This window comes from Diplotaxodon limnothrissa, linkage group LG23 (assembly GCF_057381915.1).
Source record: "Diplotaxodon limnothrissa isolate DT_005_m linkage group LG23, D_limnothrissa_male_GT1.1, whole genome shotgun sequence".
In the NCBI taxonomy this organism is placed as follows: Eukaryota; Metazoa; Chordata; class Actinopteri; order Cichliformes; family Cichlidae; genus Diplotaxodon; species Diplotaxodon limnothrissa.
This window is the reverse complement of record NC_140617.1, coordinates 33004010-33027164: the sequence shown is the minus strand read 5'-3', so window position 1 is coordinate 33027164 and position 23155 is coordinate 33004010. Positions and strand designations below refer to the sequence as shown.

At 42.9% G+C, this 23155-nt stretch overlaps 1 protein-coding gene across 1 annotated transcript in view; it reads right to left on the bottom strand.

Annotated features, from left to right (window-relative positions):
• Positions 1-1436: 1436 nt before the first annotated feature.
• xirp2a (xin actin binding repeat containing 2a) overlaps positions 1437-23155 on the bottom strand; it is a 34687-nt gene continuing 12968 nt past the window's right edge. The window contains exons 3-9 of the mRNA XM_085348437.1: positions 14655-14792; positions 13117-13197; positions 12879-12948; positions 12424-12527; positions 2665-11923; positions 1587-1720; positions 1437-1500 (exon numbers count right to left, since the gene is read on the bottom strand). Of these exons, the coding sequence (XP_085204563.1) occupies positions 1626-1720; positions 2665-11923; positions 12424-12527; positions 12879-12948; positions 13117-13197; positions 14655-14792 (9747 nt within the window). The 3' untranslated portion in view covers positions 1437-1500; positions 1587-1625. The remainder of the gene's footprint in view (positions 1501-1586; positions 1721-2664; positions 11924-12423; positions 12528-12878; positions 12949-13116; positions 13198-14654; positions 14793-23155) is intronic.

Below are 23155 nucleotides of genomic sequence, written 5' to 3'. Positions count from 1 at the left end.
CTTCCTGCACTGTAGTCTGTGGCAAAGCTGTCGCTCTTCTCATCTTTTCCCCTCACATCTCTCGGGTCCATCCCAAAATCCAAAAGGTCATCCAGCACTGAGGCCGGAGGCTTCTCCCCGGCAGATTGACTGAAGATGTCAGATTTGAAATCAGATAGCAGGCTGGAGCTGCTGGTACTCAAGCCGGCGAAAATGTCCTCCAGGAAGCTTGATGTGCTAATCTTTGGCTCGGTGGCCTCGTGTTTGACAGCCAGCATTCCCTCGCCTGTTTCTGTGAAGAAATTTGTATCTGAAAAGCAATCTGTGGCTTCAGGACATTTGGCACCCTCTGGCACAAAAGCATCATCTGTCTGTGCCAACTCCAACACTTCACTTGGCATCCATTTTGATTCTTTAAAGGGATCGGCCTGAGATGAATCTGTTGCTCTAGCTGTATCTGTCAAAGCCTGCAGATGATTTTTATTTCCCTCAGCCTTGTTAAGCCCTTCGAGCAGGGTTTCATGGTCAAACAATGTCTGGTCATTATTATTATTACTATTATTATTATTGGAGTTAGCATTCAGCGCCTGTCCTGCTGTTGTCTGCTCATCTATTAATGTGACCTTTACTGCCTCCCCATTGTTCATGCTTTCATTATTTCCCTTATCTATCTCCTCCTGGCCTTCACTCTCAAATGCTGCACTTTCTACCTGCCTGTCATGTCCATTTACTTTCACATTCTCCCTTCTTCCTGCACTTTTCTCTTCATTCTCTTCTGGCACTTTCATGCTTTCTCCATCTCCACCATCATTCCCTTCACTTTGTTCTTTCTCCTCCACTCCTGGGTGCACTTCAGAGTACATTTCAGAATCCCTTTGTGCCGCAGCCTCCGAGCCGCTGTTTGACTCTTTACTTTCTCGAGTGTGACTGACACCCGCTGGCTCCTCAGCGGCTGCTACAGAGGAGGTCAGAAACTCGGACTGTGCTGGAGTCTCTTCGGGCTTTTTTACACTCTCTGTTAAACAGGCACTCTCATGCACCTTGTTATTTTCCTGGAGTCCATTTTGTACTTCAGCTGAAGGAGCAACGGTGTCTTTTAATGAGGACTTCACAGGCTGATTTAGGTGCTCGTTTTCCTGAGCTGAGCCCTCCTTAGGGGGCCATGATGGCTTAACCACCTTCAACTCCTCCTCGATTGCAAAGGATTTTTTAGGGGAATCTGGCTGGGGAGGCCACACTACGGAAATCTTATTTGTGGGCTTTTTGCTCTCATCAGCTGATTTGCTTCCATCATAATCCTGGGTGGCTAAGGTACTGTGAGCAGTGGAATATTTGGAATCCATGACTTTCTTTTCAGGTGACGGTGATTTCATGACAGAGTTCTGCGTGTTCTTATTATTCCAAAGTTCTTTGTGTGGTTTTTGTCCAAATCCTTCGTCATAATTTCCTTTGGACTTGAACAGTTGCTTGTAGTGTGGCTTGCAGTACATGCGTCCATGGAGAGAGGCGTAGTTGCCAAGGCTGTTTTTTTTTAAAGAAAGTAGACAAGTTAAAACAGAGGAAAATAAAAAGGCAAAGAATGCGTTTGCTGTGTGAAGTAGCGCCACCTTAGTTTGCCTTTGCAGTGCTCACAGCGAAAGCAGCTTTTATGGAAGTTTTGTTTGTCCGCAATCAGAGATTCCATGGGGTACACTCTCTTCCGACATGCCCTGCACAGTTCGGACTCTGGAATTCGAATTTTCTGCAAAAGAGAAGGAAACATTTTAATTTGTAATCTGTAACTAATAATAGAGAAATGATTTCTATTAGTCTCAAAAAAACAAATGATAATAAAATAAAGGATTGGAAAAGCTGCAGAAAGCAAAACTTTTAGCAAAGTTCATAAAGCTAATAAGTAGATGTTTTTTTTTATCAATTATAATTATTTTAGTCATCCTTCAGATTTATCTCGGACCCGACTGTGTTTACTTGAACGCAGTCCAAATCCTTTTGTTTGTTTCTGCTTGATTGTTTTGAGTTTGTTAACTATAAACTGAACAGTTAATAAAAGTTAATAAAACTCTTCCGATCTTCTTAATCATAGAATATTAATAGAGTTCTCAAAATGGGAGAGAAATTTTATATTTGTGTTAGATGTCATGATTACAATAAAAATATGAATAATAATAATAATTATTATTATTGATTATTTGGGAATCTTATGCTGTGAAATGAAAAAATGTTGATTCAAAAAACGATGTTGGAAAAAGGAAGCACTGACATGTGGTGAATCCATTTCAGAAAAGAAAAGAATTCACATTAAAGCTGTTGTTTGTTTTTTCCTTGATGAGTTTTCAGGCGGTTCTTTGTTGTTTCACAGACAAAAACAGCATCTCACACCCAGGCAGGAGATATATTAGTTCAATATATTAGCATCATTGCTAGTTTCACACAGCAGACATGTGGATAAACAGGAACAAAATGTAACCTGTGAATATTAAAAAGCATAAAACTGCCAGGATACAAACAGTGAGTTTTAACCTTTCTGACAAATGAAAACACATGAAAGAAAATCAAGTGTTAGAAAAACACATTCTGAAAGTTAATGCTTTTTATCTTTCCACACAGTGCAGCCGATTCCTTAAAAATTCCCCACACAAAGCATGTTCACCACCCCATCATGCCTCATGCCACAGCTCAGTTTACCCGTCACGACACTCTGCTGCTGGTGCGTTATAATCTGCGAAGTCCTCTGCTCCATGACACTGAAGCCCAGGTTCTGGAAAACTCCTTGGCTTTCAGCCCATGATTGCTGGAAGTTTCTCAGCAGTTCTTCGGAGGAGGCCTCAGGGGGCACAGCAACAGTAGGAACTCTTCCCCTCACAACGTCTGCGTAGGACGGAGGGTTACCACGGGTCAGGGAACTCCCAGAATGCACCTCGCTCTTCATCTGTCTTGTCATATTTCCAAAGTTATCAATGGTGCAGAATTGCTCAGTGACTGATGTCGCTTCAGAGTGACCCGCCTGCCCGGAGCAGGCTGCTTCAGGTTCTCTTCTTTCTATTTGTTCTCTAAGCTCTCTGGCTGCTTGAGAACTATGCTCTCCCGTCTCGAACACATCCTTGATTGCTTTGACATTGAGTGTGGGGATGTCTTCGGTTCTTGGCGCATGTGGTTCAGTCTCTGTTTCCTCTGTGTCACTCCCCAGCCTCTCTGCTATTACAATAGGATCTTTTCTGGTGTAAACTTTTGGTTTCGGAGATTCAAATCTGTTTACGAGCTTTGACAAGTCAACTCTAGGGAGATCCTCTTTAAGAATATCTATGGCAACGGTTTCAGTGACTTCCTCACTATCAGGTCCCAACCGCTCAGGGATATCTATTGGATCCTTCCGGATGTACATCTTTTTAACCTCCGCTCTCTGGGCCTCCTCAAAGAAAGACTTTTTATCCTTCACTGTCATCATGGAATCCACCATTTCTGCGACATCTGTCAAGCCTTGCTCGTTTCTCTCAATGAGGGTCTCCCTGTCTCTAAACGGGGATGTTCGCTCTTTTTCAGCAGCAAAACATTCGGGAACTGGCACGAGAGGAGGAAGGGTGATAATGTGAGAAAGCTTTGATGTGGCATCCCCCAGTTTCACCAGCTTCTCTGAGCGACTCAGTGTGGGAGAAGGTGTGGCCCTGCTAAAGGTAGATGTAGGCGTATGTGACTTGCCATGATGTGGTGGAGGGGTTCCGATTGATTTGTAGGGTGGAGGAGAAGGTGTCACTCTGAGTGGCGAGTCAACTCTCCTGGACTCAATACTAATAAAAGTAGGAGATGGAGTGCGGATGCTTGCTAATGGAGAGGACACCCTGTGATCGGCTCCTTCACTCAGCTCCTTATGCACTCTGTTCTCCTGAGGGGACTTTTTCTCTTCCACTACTTTCTTTTCAGCACTGGAGGAGCCAGTGCTTATCTTTGATATCTTTGCAGTCGCCCCACCGAAAACTTTCTTCTCTGGTCTTGGAGGCACTGGCGGTGGCACGGGCTGGTTGTCTTTGTCTTTTCTTTCCTCCTTTTCCACTGTTGTCAGGTTTTTCTCAAAAAATGCGAGCTTTGTTTCAATTATATTTTTGACATAAACCATCATCTCTTTCAACTTTTTCTTGCTTTGCTGCTTAGCAATTTCACTTAAATTCTTCTTCTCATCTGAGCCCATTATCCAGTCAGGGACTTCACTTAAAATCGTCCTGACAGTGCTGGAGTCTATTTTGCTTGGCGCGCCCTCCAGCTCTTTCATTTGAGTGAGCAGCTTATGAGTTACAGTGCATTTCTCTAAATCGGTGATGTCTTCATGGTAAGCCTCGTCTTTGTGGGAAATTTTGCCTGCCCCTTTCACAGACACATCCTTAGGCTCACCTTTTGACTTTCCTGCTTTGATCTGAGTTTTATTTATCTCCACCGCTTGCAGCTTCATTTGCTGTTTTTGCATCTGAACAGCCTCTTGCCTCTGAAGCCTTTGCTGTACCACACTCTCAGTCACAACCACCTCCTCTTGTCTTTGAATCTCCTCTGTCTTCACGCTCTGCTGACTGTGGGAGACAGCTACATGGCCTTGTCCCTGTTGGGTTGCTTCACATGTTATCTTAGCCACCTTGGGTGTTAACACAGTAACTGATGGCGACAGTTTTACTTCTGTCTCATGTTTTTGCACCTGCTTTCCCTTTCTTGTGTGAACGTCTACTTCAACTTCCTTCACAGGTTGGGTCACTTGGCTTTTTTTCTCTTTTCCTTTCACTTCTGTTTTCACCTCAGTTCTCGTGGAAATTAGCAGGTTGCCTTCCAGACTCACTTTGGTTTCACTTTTCTGTGACACATTACTTTTCTCTTGCTGTAAATTCATTTCACTTTTCTTTTGTCCCAAACTGTCACTTTTCTCTTCTTTCTTCTCCACCGGCATCTTAAAGGTTTTTACCTTGAAACTTGGAGTCACCTTTGGAATTTTAGTGGGTTGAGGGGGACTAATTTTCTCCACCTGAGTCAAAGGCACATTAATATTCCTTACATCTTCAGCTTTCAATGTGACCTGGCCTTGAAGATCTACATTTTCATGGGCCGCTCCCTGTGTGGCAGTAACAGACTTGGTGCTAGATTTCTTAATAATCTGCTGCTGCTCTTGGAGTGAAAAAGTGGCCAAGTTCGAGCACAACTGGACTTCATTTTGTAAAACCTCATGGTGAGCATGAGAAACAGAAGCAGTCTGATTGGCGGATGTAGTTTGTCCCTTTTTATTAACTTCGGCAAAGGCTAGATTTTTTTCCGAGGATTGCTGTCTGGAAACATTTGAAGATCCAGCAGCTGCTTTCTTATTTACCACTGAGATCAAAGGTTTGCTCAAAGGGATTTGGGAAGTGGCTTTCTTAGAAGGCATGTCCTGGACCGCTATTGCTTGTTTGGAAACAGTTTTAGCTTTTTCGGCCTTTTCTATTGTCGCTATATCTACTTTTTTCTCAGTGTTTTCTGCTGCAGGATGCTGAGCATTAGCATCAAATGACTGTATATTACTTGGGGGAGAAGTGGGGGTATTCACTTTACTCCTCTCCATTTCATCCTTCTCCAGCCTTTCTTGGCGGTACCTTTCCTCTGCAAACATGAGTGGGGTTTTAAATTTGCGAGCATAAGGTCTAGCTTTGGATGCTGAATCAGGGTCTGGAGTTGGAGGCAGTTTAATTGGAGGAACAAATACTTTTTTAGGTGGCTGTGGGCTTTGCTTTTGGACTGATTTTGCAACTGGAATGCTTGATACTTTTGTCTGGGACATTGCTGTTGACTCAGTCTGATTGCTGATTTCAACCTGTTGGGTTATTTCCTGTTTCACCTCCTTAACTTTAGCTTCTACTTTCTTGACTGTTGACACAGCTTTTTCTTGCTCAGGAGGGAGCTGAGGTGGAGGCGGCGGAGGAGTGGGTTGTTTTTTCTGCCATTTGGGCTTAACTTGTATGGGCTGCTGTGGTTCTGGTTGCTTGGGCACTTTGAATAAAGGTCTGCTAATGGGTTTCCCTGGCCTTGCAGGGGAAGGCTGCGGCATTGCATTAAGCTCCTGCTGTGAGGGAGGTGGAGGGAGAAAATCTTGTGCGCTCGCAGAGGGTGGTGGTGGAGGAGGTGGAGGAAGAGGGAAAAATTCGGGCTCAGACTTTATGCATTCCATAAGAGGTGGAGGCGGTGGAGGTGGGGGAGGGAGGTCGCTGTCTTGCCTCATCATCGAAGGCCGGTACATGGGGGGTGTTGGGCTCTCAGTCACTGGTGAAGGCGGTGGAGGGAGGGAGAGCTCAGACTCTGATGGGGGAGGCGGCGAGGACGGAGGAGGGGGAAAGTGAATCTCTGGCTTCACTGGCTTTTTATTCACACCTTTCCCTCTCATGTCAAGGCTATGGTTATCCACCTTCATATTCTTTACGTTCTGTTTTTGTACGAGAGCCTTATTTTCTGTTTGCTTTTGACACATTGACACCTGCTCCGTTATATTTTGCTTGTGCACAACAGTTTTCTCCGTCACCGTAGTGTGCACCTGTTTGATCGTCTTTGTCTCACACATTTGCCTGTTTGAAATGTTCGCCTGTGATGTGCTTTGCTCCTCTTTCACCACCGACACATCAGCAGCCCTCACATCTGTTTGATCTTTATTAATCATTTGTTTATTCTTTATCATAACAGGCTTGGTTGCCTGTATTTTCTGTTTCTGTTCTTTCGTGCTCTTCAGTTGAGAGGCCCCTGCAGGATTGTCTGTTTTGGCTACAGTAACAGAGCGGTCCTCTTGGGTTATTACCTGTGTTTTCAACGATTTGTTTTCATGCTGCTTCTGTGTGTGCTTCTGTGACTCACCACTCAGAGAGAGGTTTTTCACAGCGGGGGCTGGACTGACTGCAACACTCTCGCTCTTAACTTCATGTGCACATTCATGCTTCTCTTGTTTTACAGTTAATGTGTTTTGCATGGGCGCTTTTCCCTTCTTGGCAGGATACATGCGCTTGGGTTTTGAATACTGCTTTTTTTGCATTAGGCACTTTATTGTCCCTTGAACGTCACCTTTCACAACATCTTCGTTTTCCACCTGTGTCATCTCCTGTCCTTCATAAAGCGATTTAATGGATGTTTTCACATCCCCTTCATGGCTCCCTCTGTGTTGCATTCTTGGGGACGTTGTTGGCTGCAGCAAGAGCTGGATGGTGGCTTTAACATCACCTTGCTCGCTCACTTGGTGCTGATAAACCTTTTTCTCGTTTGATGCCTCATGTAAACTTTGCATGGCTGTGTGGATATTTCCTTTAACAATCTCCTCTTTTTCCACCTCTTTCACAGCTTGCTTTGCCTCCTCGAGGGACTTCAAGGTGCCCTTAATATCACCTGGCACTAAATCTTCAACAGCTGCGTCAGTTTTGCTGGACGCAGATTTCTCCAGTGACTCGAGAGCCCCCCTGATGTCTCCTTTGATGATTTCAGGCTTTTCCATTTCTTTGGCTTGATTCTGGGCCTCCTCCAGAGACTTCATAGTAGTGGGTATGTCTCCTTTTACCACCTCCTCTTTCTCTATTACCACTTTCTGATTGATGGCTTGGGTCAGTGAATCCAAAGCTGCACTGAGGTTGCCTTTAACAATGTCCTTTTTCTCTAGATTTCTGTATGTGACAGTAGGCTCTGTCATAAAAACCTTAACAATGCTGTGCACATCACCAGGAACTATATCATCCTCTGTTACTGTGCGACCGATCTCTTGCTGATTCTTCCGCAGCAATATTTTGGTCTCCTCGATGTCGCTGCCTATAATGCGCTCTTTTTGGACTTTTTCTTGGAGTTCATCCGATTCATACTGGAGCTGCCTCAGGTAATCCAAAGCTCCGGACTCAATGCATGTGGAGTAAAAGCTGACATTACCCCGCTCCGTGTCTAAAACCTTTATCTTTTTAGAGTCTTCTCCATCTGAGTTGGAGAGAAGGCGATAAAGAGTTTTGCTGACATTTCCTTGAATGATATCCTCTTTTTCCATGCCAGCCCTCTCCTCCTTATTTAAAAGAGAGTAGATAGTCATCCTAACGTCTCCTTTCTCATCCTCTTGAATCAGAATGCCACGCTTGGAGGAGCCTTCCCTCTTGAGGAGATTGCTCATGGCCTCTTGAATGTCACCACGGATAATTTCCTCTTTCTCAACATTGATTCCCCTTTCCTGGTTGAATAGCTGCATCACAGTGGTGCTGATGTCCCCACGCTCCTCCTCGTCGATAGTTATGACCCTTTCAGTGGTCTCCCTGCGGTTCAGGAGGTTCATCATTATGTTGCTCAGATCCCCTCTAATAATCTCTTCTTTTTGGATCTGAGGAGTCTCCTGGTTCATGAGTTTATACTTTGCCATGCGGACATCTCCAATCTCATCCGCTTCAATAAGAATACCCTGTGAGTCCACCATTTTCTGAGAATAAAGTTCCTCAAGTGTTTCTTTGACACTTTTACCAATTATCTCTGTCTTTTCCACATTGCTCTCATTGAATTCATGAAATGGAGTGCTTTCAAACAGCCATGTTGTCGTCTTCACATCAGCCTGTGGGATTTCCTCCTTTATCACAACAAGATCTGTGCCATCACTCTCTTTGATTCTATCAAGCGGCTGCTTCTCAAAGAGCCACACAGACTGCTTGACATCCCCTTTCATTACTTCCTCTTTTGTCACTCTTTCCATGCCATCATACTCTGCGCCATCACTGCGTATCTCATCAATCGTGCGGGTTTCAAACATCCATGTGGCAGCTCTAACGTCGCCTTTTTGGATTTCACTCATGCTAACAGTTCTGATGTACTTTTGAGACATCTCATCAGTCTCAAAACGCTGCTTATTTTTCTTCACATCGCCGCCTTGGATATCTTCAACTGTCTTTGACCTCACTTTTATCTCCTCTGTAATTTCGTCCAGAGGTTGCGTTTCAAACCTCCACCTGGCAGAGCTAACATCCTTTTTGCTGATACCTTCCTCAGTCACAGCTTTAATAACATACACCTCCTCAGAATCTCTAATTGAATCCAAAGGCTTTGTCTCAAACAGCCATCGGGCCCCCACCACATCTCCTCTCATGATTTCTTCTTTAGTAACTGTAGTTACTTCATGATAGTGGCCTTCTTTGTCACAGATGGCATAGAGAGGCTGGGTTTCAAACATCATGGTGTAATTTTTCACATCCCCTTTCTCTATTTCATCTCTAAAGATACTGGAGAGTTTTGAAATATCACTCTCAGTGGACTCCTCTTTAATTTGATCCAGAGAGAATGTCTCAAAAATAAAGCGGCCTTTATCAACATCACCTCCCTGAACATCAGTTACTGTGCGAATTTCCCTTGCCTCAGTGCCTTCATCACGGATCGCATCAATCGGCTGGTTCTCGAACTTCCAAGTGCAGTTGACCACATTTCCCCTCTGGAGGTCCTGAGCTTGTTGCACCTTCAGCTTCTGCATTGTCTCCTCAGAGGTGGAGCTCATAATGTCAGAGGAGCAATTCTCAAAGATGTACTTCATCCTGGAAACATCACCGGACTGGATGTCGATTTCTGTGACTCTCCTGAAAGAGCTGCTGTCCTCCCCAGTGATGTTTTCCAGATTCTCTGTTTCAAAGAGGAAGCGAGCCAGCCGCACGTCTTTTCCCTGAACATCCTCCTGCTTTACAGTGCAGGTCTTCAGGATGGTCTCTGACTCTGAATGATCTCGTATGTTGTCTAGTGTCTGTGTCTCAAAGAGCCAAGTACATGTTTTCACGTCACCTTTTTGCACTTCTTCAACATCGGACTCACTCTTATCCACTTTTTCATACAAAACATCCATTGGCTGAGTTTCAAATAGCCACCTACAAGTCTTTACATCTCCTTTCTCAATCTGAATACTTTTGTTAGTTTTATTATCTTCATTCTCAAAATTACCGAAAAATTGAATGGTGTCAAGTGGTTGGGTTTCAAACAGCCACTTGGCTGTTTTGACATCCCCTGACTCAATTTCCTGTTTAGATATGCCCTTTATGATCTGAAACTTACTAATGCTTTCATCAAATTCATCAATAGGACGCGTCTCGAACATCCATCTGCAACTGCGAACGTCTCCTTTCACAATCTCCTCACGCCTCACAGTCCTTACCTCATGGTAATGGCCAGAGCTGTCTTGCATAGCATACAATGGGGTTGATTCAAAGAGAACTCTGTTGGACTTGACATAGCCACTTGTGACACCTTCGACCTGAATTTTCTGCATTCCCTCACATTTACTTAAATCCATGCTTTCAAACCTTTCTTTGTAGTTTGTCACATCCCCTTTGTCAAGCGCTTCAATATTCACAGTTCTTGTAATCTCCTTTTTCTCCTCCCTTATATTCTCCAAGGGCTGACTTTCAAACACCCACCTTTGATGCCTCACGTCACCCTTTTCTTCTTCTGTTGCCATTGTTTTCTTAAGTTTTCCTACTTCAACCAGCTCTTTCAGATTTTCCATCGGTACTGTTTCAAACAGATGTTTGGCTGATTGAACATCACCTCCTACAATCTCCTCAGAGGGTAAAGGTCGAGCATTGGCATTATCTTTCAGAGTATCCATAGGCTGAGTCTCGAAAACAAGACAGTGGTTCCTTACATCAGCTCCAATTATTTCATCTTTTTCCTTCTTTGAGCTCTCCCATTCTTCATCCTTGATTGTGTCGAGTGTCTTTGTCTCGAAAAGCCATCTACCTTTGTTCACACCACCTTGAATGTTATCCTCCATGGAAATCCCACATATCAGCTTTACTTTGGCAGGGTCTCTGTTGATCATATCCAGAGGCTGGGTTTCAAACATCCAACGTGATGTCTTCACATCTCCTTTTTCTGTCTCCTCTCTGCGAATGGTAGTGATTTCCAGCATCTCTCCTGAATCGCCTCTGATGACACACATGGGCAGTGTGTCAAACATGCGGGACGTTGTCTTCACATTGCCCTTAATTTCTTCCAGCTCAGACTTCAGGTTGAGGAAGTGACTCTCCTCGATTGTTTCTGTTTTACCCAACCAATCCAGATGCTGGGTCTCAAACAGATACCTGGCGGTTTTCACATCTCCACCAGTAACGTCTTTAGTCACACAAGCATCCGTCTCCTGTTCATCTTCTTGGTAGATCTTATTCAGATAATCAAGCGGCTGCGTTTCAAAGAGCCACGTCGCAGTACGGACATCTCCTCTTGCTAGATCGGTCTGTTTTTGCGATTGCTCAGTTGTATCGGATGTTTCTGCGCCCAGAGTGTCTATAGGCTGCGTCTCGAACATCCAAGCTGTGTATCTGACATCTTTGCCAGCAATGATTTCCTGCTGGGCAATAGTCTTCTCATCATTCTCATCAGGGGTATCGTCTTTAATCGTATCTAAGGGTTTGTTTTCAAACATCCAGCGCATGGACTGCACTTCACCTTTAAGGATCTCATCCCACTCCAGGTATTCTCTGTCAGGGCTCGAACACTTACTGGAGCTGTTGCCATCATTTTCAAACATATAGCACACCTGCTGGACGTCACCCACCCCTTCCTTGCTCTCCAACTCTGTCATTTCTGTTTCACTGAGCTGACTTAAAATGTCAACTTCAAGGTTTTTGCGCACTTCTGGGTGTATGTGTTTGTAGAGGCGCTTTATTTCAGCCATGCTCTTGTGTTTTAAGTACTGTTCCCTGTTAATAGTATACTTATGTTGAGATGTCGACTCCTGAGGCTGAGGAGAGACAATGTGGTCTGGGACTTTTTGTGACACCTGCAGCAGGTTTGCGGGTGGAGGAGGGAAATGGTCTGTCACCTCAGAAGCCACTGTTGAAGCAGATGCTACTGATGAAGCAGAAGCTGTCTTTACAGTGGAAGAAGCTTCATATCTTGTCATAGCAGATTTTTTAGAGGACTGGTTCACTGGTGCCCACTGAAACTTGTCAAAATCCACATCAACCTATGATTCACAAGACGTTTTCATCACAAAGAGAGGAACAGTGAGGTTAGAATCGTATTTGGAAAAAATATGTTGATTTTGTGGAATGAAAAGTAGTGGAGAGGAAAGCTTTGAAGCTGAGCAGGAATTAAGAAGTTGCACATTTTACACCTCAAATGAAAATGATTGGAAAAGTTAAAGCTAGACGCAAATAATTCTAATTTGGATGTAAATGCACAAAAGCTGACACATGTTGATTGAAATACTCATTGAACTGCAGACAGTAATGCGACCGTTCTTTTTTGTGTGTGTTTTTCTGGGGTTTCTCTTTAACGGTGAAACTGTCAGACTTCAGCTGTGTAATGACATGAGGCCTTTTATCCAATCCAATTTATTCCCCATCAACTCATGGCATGCGCAATTTCCTTTTGATGATTTCATGATGTGGCCATATCCTCATACTGATACCTAATAAACAACCCAAACTATCATCTATTTCGATAAACAGACAGCATCATTACCTTAATTTCCTTGGCTGGTGTAGCTTCCTCAATCGTTTTTTCATACTGCTGCTTCAAAGCCTGAGTGGAAACCTTTGGTACGTCCTCTCCTCTGACAAGCATAACTGAATTAGACACGAGAAGAAGGCTGCCTCATTAAGTCATTCGTAGTGGGGAAGCTCAGGGGGTTTGGAAAGAGAAATAAATCATTTCATTAAAAACCTGAGTAGTTTTCATTTTCTGAAACCATGCAGTGGTGATTGCCCAATTTCCCTTTCCAATATTTTACTTTCCTGACTTTGCCCTGATTAGATTTGCTGCTATGCACTGAATATAAAATCATCAGAACTCCATCTCATTTTCAGAGCTCTTCCCTTATTCAGCGTGTAGAGAGAACAATTATTATTATGCAGGACGTAAGGGGTGCTGTGATAAAAACCTGTAAATCACAGTATAAAAGGCATGAGCAGAATAACCTGTTTCATTGTAGTGGTTCCCGTAACTGGCAGCCGCGTCGTTCTGGTGGACTCTTTGATTGTGGCTCGCCTGTGAAAAGACAAATCAACAGTATACTGGCAACTGCACTCAAGCCTTGGACTGTTTTTAGTCAATGAGATATAAAAGGCTCGGTATAAGGCTCATTTACTAAAGAATTAATAGTAAGGTCTGTGTGTATTACAGGTAGGATGCTACCCTATAACTTATGACAAATACCTCTTCGAGAGAGAGGGCTGTGGTGGGGGTGAGCTCTCTGGCACTGCTTCTCGCTGTCACCTCGGAGGAGCTTGACATCTCCTGTCAAACAGAAAAATGGGAATGTGGACATGCTGAACCCCTCTCAGTGTGCCAACACACTCCCACAGCTAAAAAATAGCCACACACACACTAAGAAAGAAGTTTTATCACCTCATGACTGCGAGCTGTTGGAAACAGCGGGACGGAAGCAATTTTTAGACCATGAAAAAGGTTAATAAAGCCCCTCTGTGGTCGGTAACAAATGTTTTTCCATTACTATGCTGCTTCTCAGGGAGCTGCTAAGTTTGAATGCTGCCAAAGGAGGATTTTGGTGTTGGAGCAATAGATTACAAAAATTGTATAAAACTGAATCAGCCTTTTCCTCCACTGTGATTCATGCAATTTTGAAGGAGATGAAAGAGATGGATGATATTTGAGCTTGTATCCTCTGCTGTTAACATGAAAGATACATGGAGGGAGGGGGTTCTGTGCTTCAAAAACCACTTATGTCATAATGCGAGCTTTCCTGATGCAAAACACGCATTCAATATTACACCTGTGCAAAAAAAAAAAAAAAAAAAAAAACTTGAGGGGAAAGTGGTTTTGCCTTTGCTGCATAGAAGCAAAGGCAAAACCACTCGATGAAATACACTCAGACATTTCCCCTCATGTACAACTATGTAAAATTTAGCATTCAGCAAGGTCCTCGTGGCTCGATGAATCCACTCTGCTTCCACGCCTGAATGAGCAGATGGGGAAAAATGTATGAAAGGCCGGAATTGACCTTACTTCACTGAGATCCGGCCTCTGTCCCAAGCTGCTAGTAACACGTTCTGGCATTTTCCTCACGCACTGGATGACAGAGTCACATGGACAAGCAAAGTTGAAGGTGCCCTCTTTGATTTGACCTGCCACGACACCTCAGCAATGCCAGCAAAGGTTTTCCAATAAAACGCTACAGTAGAATTCAAATTATCCAGTCGTTTTCACGTTTCTCACGTTACACGGAGCTTGTGATCAGACAGGACAGCGAAGCCCTGTTTTCCAAGTTATGTAGGAAGAAGAAAAATGTTCCCTTTCATCTGCCACCTTCACTATCTCTAACAATTCATTAGTTTAGGAAAGGTTACGCAGTCCATATCACAAACATACTTCAGCCTCAGATTTTCCACTCTTGCTTTTGTGACATAATTCCATAGTGTAGTGGTTTATTTTTTTATTTTTTGCTGGCTCAGCACCAGTAAAATACCAAAATTCCTTTTGGGACTGCATAGATTCGGATGTTTGGTGCAAAACTCTTCCACATTCAAATGTGGACAGATACCTGGTGTGCCTTCAACTACCCCCTTGTGATGAGGAAACGGCTTAAAATGCACCATTACATCTGATCATAAAAAGCAAATGTATGAAATATATTTCCTTGGAAAATAACAACTATAACTAATCTTTTGTTTTATCTAAAATCATCACAGCTTGTCAACACATAGAATATGTATTGACCATGCTTATGGTCTCACCTGGACAGATCTCTGCTGGAAGTGAACCTGGGTGATGGTAGACTGAGAGGAGGAGGCGGCAAACTCCTGGTTCTCAAACTGTCTCTTCACACTGGCCAGCCCTCCAGGCAGCGAACAAGCCTCTGACTCATGCATCATCTATCAGCAGAAAGCAGATGGCAAAAATCACCCCAGAGTGTCCATCTACACAGGTGTTATAGATTAAAACGGTCAAATCGTAATAATATCCCATTTTCTCCATGTTTGGCATAAACAAGTTTCGTAAGACTTATTTTGTGGCACTTGTGTGTATTTTTGCTCATAAAAAATAATATTTACTGAATGAAAGTGGCCACTTTTATGATTAAATTCCATTATACCTTGTATAAGCCTTATCGTTTCCTTTTGGACAGACTGTCAATCTGCTGTTTCTCTCAGGGGATTGGATCTTACCTTGATAAACTAAACTCTGTTCTCACTGTTTGTGTTATGTTATATTTGTTTGCATTATGCTAGTACAAAAAAGTGAAAGAAATTGCATTATGCTAATACTTTCAGAATCCTAGGCACTATAAGTGCTCTTTTAACCAAGAAATCACTGCTGTGCCATTAACATTCATTTTTCTTTAGAACTCTAGGTTGTAAAGATTGGATGTATCTTCAAATAAACCTGAGAAACATGCAGGTGCCCAGCAGGAATTCATTTGCTTTTTGCATATAGTGCAACAGAGATTGAAACAGCAGTGGAAAATATAGTCTTTCAGATTATTCGGTTAAATAAAACGCAAGGAAGGAATTATTCTTTAAACTAGAGCTTACAAAGTAACAATTTCTTGGCAAAGAAAGGAAAGGAGGACGATTGATGATCACTAAGTAAATCACATCTGTATCGAGAAAGCATTCTCGCCCTCTGAGATCTGGGTAAGAATGCAATCTGACTTTTTGATAAAATAATCTCCTTTTGGGATTGTTAGTTACAGCCTAAGTAAGACATTTATATGTTGACTTCTGCATACATTGCCAAGTTTGTGGCTGTTGATATTTGTGTTTGTGTGTGAGAATGTATTTGTAACATACTGACTCGCCACCTTCCCTCTTTTATACAAATGAGGGCTACTGTGATATTTGCAAGTTATTGCAGAGCAGTTCTGGTTGCTACAACAGATATTGATAATGATAATCATTCACATGGCCACGTGAGTATGTTAATAATAATGGATACTTTATTGATCCCCATGGGGAAATTACTTGTTTTTCTCTGCATTTGACCCATTCACTCAGTGAAGCAGTGGGCAGCCCACTAAGCAGGCGCCCGGGGAGCAGTGTGTAGGGACGGTACCTTGCTCAGGGGTACCTCAGGGTAGCCGTTAAGTGGATTCGAACCGCCGACCTTCCGATCATGGGGCGACCACTTTACCTACTGAGCTATCCCTGCCCCCACAATGTGTTAGAGACACATTCGGAATGTATTGAATATGTCTCCTTTAAACTGACGTCTAGATGTAGTGAAGTCACGAGCCATTTAGATTGCGAATTACTATATACCTGTAGGAAGAGCACTTTTGTAAAATTGACAGTGTAGGAATGGACTGGTACTTTCTATGTAACATTCACATGCATTCACACTTTGATGAACACATCAGAGAGCAACCCTTTCCTCTTGCCCGAGGATATTTCACGATGCAGACTGTAGCAGCCAGGGAGAAAACACCAACCTTCCAGTTAGTGGATGACCTGCTCTACCTTCCAAATAAAAAAAAATCCACACTTGCCCCGCGGGCAGTCTTTTATGTTCAGGTCCTCTAAAAGAGACCTGGGAGCTTGAGGGTCCTGCGGGGTATCTTTGCTGTTCCTAGGACTGCACTCTTCTGGACAAAGATGTTGGATGTTGCTCCTGGGATCACTTGATAAACCACTCGCCCAGTTTGGGGGTCACGGCCTCAGTTGTTTCGATTACCACTGGGGGACTGGTATTGAGCCATGTGCCTGTTCATCTTTGCTGCTATGATGTCTGACAGGAGCTTCTGTTTTGTGCTGAGGCAGATCGTGGCTCAAGAGTTGGGAGTTCGTCTTGTAATCGGAAGGTTGCCGGTTCAAGCCCCGGCTTGGATCATTGTGTCCTTGGGCCTTGGGCAAGACACTTCACCCGTTGCCTACTGGTGGTGGTCAGAGGGCCCGGTGGTGCCAGTGTCCGGCAGCCTCGCCTCTGTCAGTGCACCCCAGGGTGGCTGTGGCTACAATGTAGCTTGCCATCACCAGTGTGTGTGAATGGGTGGATGACTGGTTGTGTAAAGCGCTTTGGGGTCCTTAGGGACTAGTAAAAGCGCTATACAAATACAGGCCATTTACCATTTTACCAAAAATGACATTTTCATATTTCTAATTCAACAAATGAGATACTGAACCTGAAAAAGTGAGCCCGAGATGTGTTGTGATGATTTTGTTGTTGCATATTGGATGTTTCGCAGGTCTTTAGGCAGATCCCTTCTTAATAACTGCTATGAGTAGCTACATTGGTGAAATTGCGATAGTTTAGATACTACAAGAATAGACAGACTTTGTAATGACACCCTGATTACATTTCTATCAACACAATTTGTACAGGGCATATTCTTTTGTATTCTATGTATTGTGACTCGTTGAATAGACAGCCTTGCTATATTATTAATGAATACTCTTGATCAAGACCTCTGCTATTATTAAGCATGCTGTTACGTGTATATTGACATAACAAACAGCTGTAAAAGGTGGAGAGCAAAAAACCATGGAAATTCCATCTGGTGAGTAGCCTCCTCCCTTTCGTATTCACAGCTACTGACCCACAACCCCGCTCCCCTCACACCCACATATGCATACACATCCAGATGCAGCTGTCAGTAGACACCACGTGAGAGTCAGCTAAGGTTGGAGTGCTTTACAGTGATGTTAGTGCTTGTTGCCTTGCAGACCCCTGACGAGCAATGAGTTTATGCAGTGGAAATCACCATCATGGAGCTATTTGAGCCATTTTTCTGTTAGTGTGTGTTTATAGTTTGCATGCTCTGGTTTGTCACGTGCAGTAGGGTGATAGTGGGAGGTGGGTTCTCTTCTGGAAACATGCCAGAGTGACCAGATGAATGCTCCACATTGATTATTTATCAGCTTCAGATGAAAGTTGACGATGGTTTTAATGAAAAACTGAAGCCTCCATCCTTCCCCTCTTATGTTGTCTGGCAAAGAAAACATTAACAGACTTCACTGCAGCTGCTTCAACCTTGTCGTTTACTGTAAAACATTTAAATGGTGGGAAGTAGTGATAGGCTTTTATGTGCTTTAGGATGAAGAGCATATTTTACAAATAAGGAAAAGGTGATTTCCAGCAGGTACGGTTTTGTTTTAGAAACAGAGCAGGCTTACCGTATTGGCCTTGGCTTACAAAACTGCTCCCACAGTTGAATTAGTGATTTTTAAAATTACATGCTGACTCTTCTAAGCCTCTGAGACTTTTTTGTCCTTGATGATGACTAATGACTCAAGGATATTCTGGAAGTTTTTTTTTTTCATTTTTTGTGGGTTTAATTAAAGAAGAAATAATGTTTGAAGCTCTGATGATGACTATTTTTCTTTAAATTATGCCTACAGTTACAATGAGTAGGCCATGGTAGTTTTTTTTTGCTCTATCATTTTGTACAGTAACAAATTGAACAAATGTGTTAGACCTTGATTTTTACATAATCCACTGGTTAAATGCTGACTGAAATAGTTTACTGAAAAGGTTTTAGTCTCACATCTAATAAAAAAGTGATCAAAATAAATCTTATAACTATAATACACACATGGCAGCACGGTGGCACGGTGGTTAGCACTGTTGCCGCACAGCAAGAAGGTCCTGAGTTCAATTCCACCATCAGGCCGGGGTCTTTCTGTGTGGAGTTTGCATGTTCTCCCCGTGTTTGCGTGGGTTCCCTCCGGGTACTCCGGCTTCCTCCCACCATCCAAAGACATGCACTTAGTGGGGATAGGTTGATTGGATAACCCAAATTGTCACTAGGTGTGAATGTGCGAATGGTTGTCTGTCCCTGTATGTTGGCCCTGCGACAGACTGGCGACCTGTCCAGGGTGTACCCCGCCTCTCGCCCTATGACAGCTGGGATAGGCTCCAGCGCCCCCCGCGACCCTGAAAAAGGATAAGCGGAAGCGAATGGAACTATAATACACACATAGAATAAAAAATCCAGGTTGATCCGGTTTATCCTTCCTCCTGGTTACCGGTTACGGTTCCTTCAGGCATTATCCTCCCCAGTGGGCAGAGTTCTCTGTTCACGCTCAGTCTGACACAGTGTTGCTGATCATCATCATTAGCCCAAGTATAACACGACCACCTGATCCATCCAGTATTCACCAGATAGTCTGCCTCTCTCAAAGCCAAATCTAACCTCATTGTTTAAACTTCTGATTTCCTGGTCGTATATTTAGGGCCTGAGTACTGAGAGTGTGAAGGCTCTATTGTATCTGCTCCATTTCTTCTTATTATTCAGGCAAAACAAAGTGCCGTTTTGAGGGCTTTAACATGCTCAAAAACTCATGAAATTTTGCACAAGTGTCAGGTCTGGTGAAAAGTTTTGTATTGTAATGGTTTCACATATCGGCGGTACAAATGACCCTGGAGCGTTGTTAAATGAAGTCCTACGAATACATAATTTGAGCTACATGAATGAACTTTGGCCCACATGTGTATCATGCTGAGACGAACAAAAAAGTCAGTGGGACCATTGACGCAAACCCAACAGGAAGTCTGCCATTTTGGATTGAAGGTGATTTAGCCATTTCCATGCCTTTTTTCCAAGTTTTGTGAACTCCTCATAGAAATTTGATTGGATCAGCTTCATATTTGGTCAGTCTCAACTACACACCTGGGCCATATTAAATTGCGGAGCTTTTGAGTTTTCGGACAAGGGTGTGGCCGTGGCGCCACGGCGAATTTTAATCATTTGCCATGAAATTCTTATTTGCTTCTGACATATGATAAGGCTCCGCCCCTGAACATATTTCAACTGCTATATTTGACAGCAGCAACAGCGCCACCTAGTGGGAACAGGAAATGTCATGTTTTACACTTTGGGGTACAGTATCCGGTTGTTCAGTGACGACGCGACGAATCCTACTTCCGGGTCTAAAGTAGTCTGCGTTTAATATGGCTTTTGTGTTGTTAACATGTTGAATGTTATGTATTTTCTTCTATTTGATCTCAAAAAGCTCCTAAAACAGTCAGTGATCACTGTTGACCTCCCTCGGCTTTTATTACCGCTAATCATTTATTTAAGCTCAGTTTTTAAAACCTTAGGATGTAACTACAGCCGAGCCCATGCAGCAGTATATGAATGACTAACCTCGTATTGTGGATGGATTATCTCAGTTGTTCTCCTGGCTGAAGTTTGGTCCTTTTACAGTATCTTGCCATGCGATTACATTTGTTCCTGACCACCGAGAACACTCACGTTAACTTTAGCTTGTTTATATTATGCTAACATAGCTGTGTCGCTAGCGGTCACGTAGCACATCATTATATACCAGCTAGTCCAACTTCAGTAACCCTACAAACGTCACTGCTTTTTAGTTTTCTGTCTTCATTTATGCTGGAAGTGATAACAGAGCTGTACGTTTTAATTTGTTTCCAAAACCCCGCAGTCAGGACGTGCTATATTGTATTTAGATAGAAGCTAGCGAGCTAACTCCCTGCTAACTTCTAACTCCATTAAATGTCATAAATTCCGTTTTCATGGATGCCTGGATGTTAAACTCAATTGTTACACCTGGTAGAGCAGAACGCTGATCATTTTATTAAAGATGAAAGACTTTAGACAGTTTTTCAACTCTCAGTAATGCCATAGTGATCGTTTGATATATGGACCTGCAGCGGAGTTTAGGTCCAGACACGGCTAGTGACGTCAGACTGAACAACCAGATAGAGGTGGGTGACCCACGTAGCCTGAAATTTCTCCAGGAAAGCATTAAGGGGCTGGACTTGGCAATACATTGAAAACTGTGAGTTTTCACAGCAGGGTGTGACCCCAAGCAGCATGGCGAACATTGATGTTTTGCCATGAAGAACGAAATTGCTATAACTCAAAGAAATCCAGTCTGTCTTATACTTTGATGCACTGTTCCTCACAGGTTGTTTAGATCAACCTGAAAAGTAGTGAGAATAAACATCAGTCCCTCTTGATGGTTCAGTGAGACAATTGTGAGTTTAAGTTGAACGGCGCACCCAGGTGGCAAGTTGATTCACCCTGAAACAGGAAGAAGCTTTTGAGGGGCTTGGAAAGCTCACAAATTCTTGAAATTTTGCACACTCCTCCAATGTGAGGACGGCTTTCTTGATATGTAATTATTTTCATGTAATATTTTAAAATGGGTCCACAGTGCCCCCTACAAAATTTCAAAAGACCAGCCCCTGCTCTTTGTTTCATCTATGAGTCTGAACACTTGGTAAGCTTATGTAAGATATCAAGATGTACAAAAAAGTCTCTTGGAGCAATAGCCCAAATCCAACAGGAAGTCAGCCATTTTAAAATTCAAGTGTAATTTTGGCGACATTTTCCCCTCTTTTCAGGCCTCGTACTTTGACAAACTCCTCCTAGGGATTTCATCATATCAACACAATCTCATGAAATGGACGCATGGAACCTAAAGACCGTTGTGATGTTAAATTGAGAAGCTTTTTATGTTTGGCGAAACGGGGTGGTCATGGCGGTACGTGGAGTTTCAATCACTCGCCAAAAAACAGTAATCTGCTGTCACTCAAAAACACAATGTCCAATCTCTCCCAAACATCGCAGGCATCAGTTGGGAGTCAAGCTCGGAAAGGTTTGATATGCCAGTATAATTTGTCAGTAATGGTTAGAGCGCCACCTAGTAGGACGACTATAATCATCATTGAACGAGATGAAATTTTAAGATGAAATTCCCAGTGTTTACCTTTGCTCAGTTCCCCATGGTAACAAATTCATAAGAAAGACTGTAAACTTTTCACTGAGTCTCTCTTGGTTCTGCATTCGGGTCCAATTTGCTAACGGGCCACATGGTCTTGACAGTGGCTGGAAATCTATTATCAATTGTATTATTACATTGTTACCAAAGCCTGTAATAGTCAGCCAATGAGGTCATTTCACTATCTTTTAAATTAAAAAACAAAAAACCCAGTTATCATGCTGTTTTTTTCTGTTCACCTTTGTTTAAAAAGATGCAGAAGTACCTTTTATATTTTGTATATTTTGGTGTTTTTTGCACACACCAGGAGTGACACATGGGCCAATTAAATACTAGTTTGTATTGCATGGTTCATGCTACACAATACCTTATCTAATTAGACAACACAATGTTACATCTAAAAACAGACATAAATTAAAATATACTAAGGCCCCTCGTGGGTCATCCTTTATATTACTGTTGTCTTGTAGCCGCAGTTAGTAATTGTTGCTGTTGCTGAACCCTCAGCTTGTTTTCATACTCAGAAGAAACTAGCTGTATATATTTTATAGGTGTGTCCGTTTCCTGTTAACAATGACTGAAGCTGGGCAAGATGAGGGACAAGTAGTGTTTTCTGGTGTTTTGGCATGTACATTGTTAATACACCTCTGGTCATTCATGTTAAACTGAGACCAGCGTGTGAGGCAAGCTGCTGCTGGCTCTGCTTTCAGCGAGCTAGGATCAGTTACGATGGGTGATTTCAGTGTTTTATAGTTTCCTTCTTAAAGAAATGGTTTATAAAATTCTTCTACTGCTTGTCATTGTCCGCTAATAGTACTTTTTTTGGTAATATAGTAGATTAATATTTACTCTCAAATTAATCAGAATCAGAATCAGAATCAGAATACTTTATTGATCCCTGGGGGAAATTATTTTTTGTTACAGTGCTCCATTTTAAACCAACATTAAGACAAGACAGACAATACGCTAACTAAGAATAGTACAATATATACATATATATACATACATACATACATAAGTCACTTATAAATAAATATTTGGAAAAGAAACATGTGTAGTTGTAGCAGCAAACAGTGTGTTAAGTGGCTGCGTTGTACAGGGAGATGGCCACAGGCAGGAATGATTTCCTGTGTCGTTCAGTGGTGCTTTTCGGTAATCTCAGTCTCTCACTGAACGAGCTCCTGTGACTGACCAACATGTCATGGAGTGGGTGGGAGGTGTTATCCAACATTGTCTTTATCTTGGACAGCATCCGCCTCTCCGACACCACCTTGAGGGAGTCCAGCTCCATCCCCACAACATTGCTGGCCTTACGGATCAGTTTATTAAGTCTGTTGGCATCTGCGACCCTCAGCCTGCTCCCCCAGCATGCAACAGCATAGAGGATCGCACTGGCCACCACAGACTCATAGAAAATCCTCAGCATTTTCTGGCAGATGTTGAAGGACCTCAGTCGCCTCAAAAAATAGAGACGACTCTGGCCCTTCCTGTAAAGTGCTGTGGTGTTTTTAGCCCAGTCCAGTTTATTGTCAATGTGTACTCCAAGGTATTTA